This window comes from Zea mays, chromosome 3, assembly GCF_902167145.1.
Source record: "Zea mays cultivar B73 chromosome 3, Zm-B73-REFERENCE-NAM-5.0, whole genome shotgun sequence".
In the NCBI taxonomy this organism is placed as follows: domain Eukaryota; kingdom Viridiplantae; phylum Streptophyta; class Magnoliopsida; order Poales; family Poaceae; genus Zea; species Zea mays.
This window is the reverse complement of record NC_050098.1, coordinates 30172573-30179962: the sequence shown is the minus strand read 5'-3', so window position 1 is coordinate 30179962 and position 7390 is coordinate 30172573. Positions and strand designations below refer to the sequence as shown.

Sequence of the window (7390 nt, the reverse complement as noted above, 5' to 3'; positions counted from 1 at the left end):
AGTAAAATGGATCAGGGTCCATTTTTCTTACAGTTCTCACATAAGTTATGTTGCCTCTATATATGGGTAGGAGTAGGACATGAGTTCGAGAGTTTTATCGATCTGCGTGAGAATGTATTATTTAAAACATAATACTTGAGGGTTGTCTTATCCTCATATATCAAGTTTTTTGGGGGAAAAAACTAAAACCAGACTTATTAGCAATGTTATTGTCTTACTTGGATTGTTCAAGGGAAATTTCTTGGATCCTATTTATCTCCTACTATAAAGCTAAAGTTATACACAAGTGGATGTTGAATCATTGTTATTAACTCCAAACACATATTCACACCTATCTAGACAACAGAACATAAATATTTTTTTATAAACAACTACCTTAAACAAGAACTACCTATATGATACAGAAACAGCAGCGATACAGGGCTCCTAACTAGTCAACGTCAAAATCCCTATGTAGGTGTGTGGTGGCTAGGGATGGCAACGGGTTTAAAACCCATTGGTAAAGAATTTACAAATCCACATCTATGGGTTTAATATCAAACCCACCCCTGTACCCGTTACCCATGATGGGTTCAATATGCTTCCCATACCCGCTACCCACGGTACCGCAAAACCGTAGGTATACCCACAGGCACATAAATATTATATATATCATCTATGTATACATATATTTATACATACATATAAATATACATATACAAATATATATCCATTGTGTATGTGTGTGTCCATTGTGGGTACGCCATACGTGAGTTTGCGAATACGGGTACAACATTTTCATATCTGCAAGAAAAAAACTCATCCGATTGAGAATCAAATTCGCACTCTAATAGCCTATAGAGTTTTTAACCGTGGACACATGAGTAAAATGTGCCGGTTGCCATGGTGTGTTCGATGGTAATTTTGTGGAGGTGGTGGGAGGTTACCTCCGGACATCATGTGCTAGTCTCCAGCAGGCCGTGTAGACAGTAATGTAAAGTGTTTTTTATATTATAGATTGCCTTGTTTGTATAATAACGTTTAAAATGAAAAGTGAGATACGCATTGTGATAGGAATGGACTGAGAGCCTGCAGGTCAGCAGGTGGGAGGCAGCGGCCAGGCCCTCCCCGCAGATCCGGAGGCAACCCTTCGGACAGGCAGCCGGCGCCAGTGAGCCCGCGGGATGCGGCGGCGAGGCCCTCCGGCCTCCCCACAGATCAGTGCGGCGTTCCGACGTGCGACAGAAAGAAGAAATAAGACGTCCAACTGAAATAACTAAACTACTCTTGATTAGCTTAATTACCATTACAGCTTGTTTGGATCCCGCAAATTGAAACTAATATCTAGAAAGTGTCCCTCATATTGTTATTACATTATTTTTCAATTCCTCTCAATTCCTGGGAACCAAACATTGCAACTTTATTTTCTCAGATGACATGGCTGAAAATAATTCGACGGAGAGAAACCCACCGTGACTCCCAAGCATGGTAACAAATATCTTATTTTAAATTCTTTAATTACCAGAATACTCAGACTATTTTGCCAAATCCTTTTGTCTTTTGGAGGGGACTTTTGTTGTTGACCAAAAGGCAGACATACTATAAAGCACAAACTGTTTTCAGTTCAAGTTTTCCATTTTAGAAACAAAACACCAACCGATTCAAACTCTACTGCCTGCCTACGCATTTGCGACGAGTATGATAACAGCCGAAAGGAAGAAGCACAAACACAATTGAATGGAGAGCTTAATTATATTACATTTACTGGGGCTCTTTCATGTTTCCCATCACCAAAAGCAAATGGCATCCATAGATAATAACCGGAAGCTGCATGCCTGCCTGTCATCTCTACATTACTCAAGGCATCAATGACGGAAATAATTAACCAACAAGGAGAAAATGAGAGCATAAACTAGCTCATATAGCATGCTAATGCCGCATAATAGAGGGCCGACGCGCGCATAGAAAACAAAGAAAGTCGAAAGGGGGTGCATATTGTACACAGCATCGATGAGCAGAGGCAACATCCCGGCCTGATCATACTTTCAGAGATGCAGACCTTCGCATGGAGCGAGGGAAGCACCGGAGAAGGCTCTGATGATGGTGGTGGTGGCCGTGGTCCGGTGGAGGTGGTATATACGACAAGAAGAACGACGGGTCCTCATCAAGGGCTTCCTTGTAGCTCTCGAGGATCGCCACGATGTCATCAAACTGAGGTCTTTTGTCAGGGTTGGTCGCCCAGCACTGCATGATCAGGTGGCTTATTGCCACAGGGCATGAAGCAGGCAGTGGCGGCCTTGCATTCTGCACAAGGTTTACCAGTTATTAGAAGAGAGGCTAATAAATAAATCCCAACGTTATGCGAAAGATCTTCTATGAACACACGGAGATAAACATCGCCGTGGTGTGTCAAGAACCCTACCTTCAGGGCAACAGCAACAGCAGCCTGCTCTGGAGTCATGTCGCTGAACGGGACCAAAGCAGTCAAGATCTCCCACATGACGATTCCAAAGCTGTACACGTCCACTTTCCTAGTATGATGTTCCTCTTTGATCATCTCCGGAGCCATCCACCTGTAGGTTCCTGTAAACCCCTTGCCACTTCCACACTGTGATTCCAAGCATGAAATCCCGAAATCTGCGACTTTGACTGACATATCTTCTCCCAGAAGTATGTTCTCTGATTTCAGGTCTCTATGGAGTATACCCTGGGAGTGTAGGTAGCTCATTCCGCGAGCGATATCTAGAGCTAATTTCAGCACTAGGTTGAGGGGAACTGAGTGAGGCTCCTGCTGATGTAGATACTTCCTAAGGGAGCCCCCTGCCATGAACTCAGTGATGATGCAGAATACTGGTGGTTTCTTGCATGCTGCAACAAACTGCAACATTGAAGACATTAAGTGGTGTTCCATATCAAGTAGAATTTAACAAAATGAGCTCACACGTTTGATTAGCCGAAGATGCAATATAAGACAGTATAAAATAGTTAATCTTTAATCATATGCAAGCTTGCCACTTGATATCATATAAGAAAATGTATTTTTATGATATGTTCACTGAGAAAAAGGTTCTTCAGAGATTTACCGGACATTGGAAAAAATGGAATTGCAACTTGCATAAATATCATTCGAATTCCCAAGCTTACTCAGTTATGTTGGTTCCGTAAAGCAACCTTTTTCCATGTGACTTGTAGGTGTCAAGTGGAAAAGGCAGGCCCTTTGTAAAGCGAAAAGTTAGACTGATGTTTACTTGTACATGAACTATCCCTCTCTGCGTCAATTCTCCGTTATTCATTGCTAGCAAGATGTGTTTTTTCTACAAGAGCAACCAACTAAGCTTGGATGTTAACGCTACCCATGGTCCACCTCCCATTTCATGAAGACGCCATCATTTTCATAACTTGCCAGCCAAGTATCTAATGCCATCACCTATGGACTATGGTGTGGTGCAGTAGACAGCATGATTGATCAAGCAAGGATAGCAATCTCAGTATAACCATTGGCCCAGAATCTCTTCGCCCAACATCTTCACAATGAAGCCATTACACATCCTTCCAGGAAAAAGGTACCTTGGACAATGATTGAACTAATCTAAACATTTAGGTTTTTTTGTAGCACTAGTGTATAAAAATACAGTTATTCCATCATCAACGCTATTGCATAGAGATAAATCCTTCTCGCCAGCTAAATTGAAGCAGCATTTACAGAGATTTCGATGCCGTTAACTATTCACATGTACCGATGTGAGATTCCACTAAATAGTATGACAGATAGTGCCCCTAGAAAAACACTCAGAAACAAATTAACATCATTTTACAAAAGTACAAAGTGCTGGTACCAACTAACCGCACTACTTATGGATAGAAAGGGGTTGGTTACAAAAGATTAAAAAAAGGGGCATAGTCAGGACGATTTGTCTTTTCCTGAACAATTCTACTGTCAAATTTTATATACTTGTCAACCATTTCACTATCGAAATATCAATTTCATACTAAAAGGTCGCCTCCCTGTTTGTCAGGTTGTTACGGTGTAGGTAAGCACAAATAGCCTCACTCCAGAATTATCTTATCTTCACCCCTGTCCCTCCAATCCAAGCAAAGCATAAAGGTTTTCACTTTAATGTGAAGATCAGTTAGCCTAACAACTCCTACAGCCTACTTCACGGATAGAAAGAACAACCAAGTAACCAACAAAGGAACAATGATGTGGGACATACAATTTCAACTGAAAAAAAATGTGTTCAAACAAATAAAAATTCGGCACTTCAAAGAAAGATCAAACCAAGAACCCGACAAGTATCTTGCAAACACATATACGCCGGACTTTTACTCCTTTTTTCCGTTTGATCAATTCAGTTTTAAAATCAAGGATTCTTATAGCAGAGATTACTAGTACCATGCAGTGGTTAGGGGGCAGATCCTCCACCGACAGCTCAAGAAATGAACATCTGAGACAGCCGGACAAGGATACATTGCAGACATAAATTTGTTTAAGCTGGACTGGACGAAATGCCTTGGGTTATCCGAGGACAGAGTTTACTACACTGGTGGCACAGGCCAAACGATATGGTCCGAAATCTAAGCTGGTCATCTCATATCAACCAAGTCCATGCCAAGAATAATTGTGCGGTAAAGTAAAATATCATTTTTAAAAAAAAATAGAGAGAGAATATGAGAAGAAACAAAGTAATGAGTTCATACCGAGATGATGTTTGGGTGGTGGAGGCGAAGTAGGAGCGCGACCTCGGAGGCGAACTGGCGCTCTAGCTCAGCGGCGAGCGCGGCGTCCTCCTCCGGCTGACTGACCATCTTGATGGCCACCTCGCGGCCGGTGTACCTGCCGGAGTAGACGCGGCTGTGCCGGCCTGACGCAAACTTGCCCCGGATCTCCAGCTTGGACAGGTCGGCGCTCCACAGCTCCTCGCCGCCGCTCCGGATCCTAGCCCCCGGCGGCGCTACGAGGTACTTGGACCACGACACTGCCTTCTTGTACTCGCCCAGCGACAGCCGCCGCTCCAGGCGCTTCCCCGGCCCGCCACCATTGCCGCCGCCGCTGCTCTGCTTGAAGCACTGCAGGCGCTTCATGTCCCCCCGAGATCGTACTAGCTTTCTGGGGTGCAGAGTTTGGATGGATCTTTGGTTGAAGCAATGCGAAGCGTCTGTGCAGACTTTATGGCAGGCTATCGGGTTCGTGGAGATCGATAACAGAAATCTCGCACGTCGTGAAAGCCTCGTAAAGTCCGGACTTTATGGCAGCAGCGGAAGAGGCGGATTTGGGCTGGAAAAAGACTGGATTTTTTGGTAGAGCACGAGCAGGGATTTGCTGGACCGATTTGTGGTGCCTACATTTCTCTCACTGACTGCAGCTGTACTTGCTCAGAGCGCCATGACATGGAGAGATTCAATTCCGAAAGACGATTACGCATGGGACTGGAATTGGAGGAAGGGGAAGATGCAAAGCAGATCGTTGCGGTCGGGGAGGGGACAGAGGACTGGTGATGGATGGGCTTGGAGTTTGTTTTGGTGGAGTTTGCAATTCAGGGAGTTTTGTTGAGAGAGAAAAAGATGGAAGAGAGACAGTGACCTTCAGCTGAGGCTGAAATTGCCGTACTGCCACTACCGGCTGGCGGCTGCAATTGCAAGAAGGTGGGTGGTGGTGGGATTGGGAGCGGGGGAGTCTGGGTCTCTGGGACGATTATCCTGTTACGGTTTCTGCCTCGGGCAGCGAAGCAAAAACGACATGAAGTACACATTTTCGTACGGACACGATCACACGAGGCGAAACAAAGGTACATCAGAGACACAAAATTGCATCTCTCACTGTTTTTTTTTTGCCGAAAGTTTCTCCTCATATTTGATTCGCTAGAGGTCTATTTGCTTTACAGTACAGTCCCCTACCCGAAAATTGAAATACACACGTTATACACCGCTTTTTAGAATAGATTTTCAGCTTCATGAAACCATAATTCTTCATCCATTTCCTTAACTCGAAGTTCTCCCCCCGATAAAAGAAAAATGCACCACCAATCAACAAATCTTTCCACGTCATTCAAATCACGGTCATCAAGCACCTAAGGCAACATGGTAGGGCCGTCCAAAATGGCCATTTGATTCTTTAATTAAACTATAGATAGTGTAATGATGGTTGCATTTGTTTAGTCTAACGTCTTAATCAAAATAGCCTATTATTCTATGGTGAATTCAGGATAAATGTTGTGGTTGGTTCAAGACAGTTCCACCATTAGTAGTGTTTGGTTGAGGAAAAGGCTGGAACGGAGCGGCTAAAAAACTATTTCTATAATATGTTGAATCTTACTGCTCTCTGAAAAACTATCGAATCTCTTCGCTCACGGAATGAAACGAAGCCATTCTATCTTCAAAACTGGGAACTTGGCCATTCAATATTTAGAAACTGGAATGGAGTCATCCTGTCCAATTATACTCTAGAACCAAACACTAAACTAACTAGAATGATGACTCCTTCAACCTTTAGATAGGCTTAAAGGGTGTTTGGATGGAACTACTAAATTTTAGTTACTATCGGATCGAATGTTTGAATGCTAGTTAAAAAATATTAAATATAGTTTAATTATAAAACTAATTACATAGATGAGGACAAAACGGTAAAACGAACCTATTAAGTCTAATTAGTCTATAATTTACCGATGTGATGTTACCTAAACATTTATTAATAGTGGATTAATTGGAGTTAATAGATTCTAGACTTCATATGTGTGATTAATTATTTTAATTAAAATATATTTAATACTTGTAAGTGGCATTCAAACATCCAAGTGACACAGATTAGACTTTCGGTTGAAAACCAAACACCCTTTTAGTCTTTTCTCAATCTATATCTAAAATCCCAAAGAAAAAAAAAAGAAAAGAAACTCCATTGGTCCGACAGCTTCACAGCGGGGTAGGGAGAGGGTTAGAGCTCTGTGGCCCACCGTTGGATTCACCGCTGGGATTAGTATTCAGTTAGAAATATGCAAGGTTCCAAGACGATTACTCTACTATATAGTGAAAAAAGATCTTGGTCTCATCGTCCCGTGGCTATCATGGAAAAGCCGTCCCATTTGTTGTGTTCTCTCTTCTCCCTATTTTTATGGCTCATTCTGAGAGGGAGAGCAACACCACAAAAAGACAATTTAGAATAATATCCTTCTTTGTAGAGTCAATGTCTAAAATCTAATCAAATACATATTATACTAAACATATTAGAAGATATGAACATAAGTTTAATAATCTAATTTAAATTTAAAAGTCAATTATTTAAAAAAATATGTGTAATTATTTTAGTATCAATCCAGTATTTTAGGATAATTCAGTTTACCTCCTCCGATCGACGGACGCTCTAGAAGCCTACTAGAGGAAGCTTTATCCACCGTTCCTTCTAGAACCCCTAACTCCA

At 42.2% G+C, this 7390-nt stretch overlaps 1 protein-coding gene across 1 annotated transcript; it reads right to left on the bottom strand.

The window, feature by feature from the left end:
* Positions 1 to 1697: 1697 nt before the first annotated feature.
* LOC100191726 (uncharacterized) lies at positions 1698 to 5625 on the bottom strand. The gene is made up of 3 exons (NM_001137155.2): positions 4678 to 5625; positions 2402 to 2857; positions 1698 to 2283 (listed from the first exon to the last, which is right to left on the bottom strand). The coding sequence occupies exons 1-3, from the start codon at positions 5059 to 5061 to the stop codon at positions 2017 to 2019; spliced, it is 1107 nt and encodes a 368-aa protein (NP_001130627.2). The 5' UTR covers positions 5062 to 5625; the 3' UTR covers positions 1698 to 2016.
* Between the last annotated feature and the right edge of the window lie 1765 nt (positions 5626 to 7390).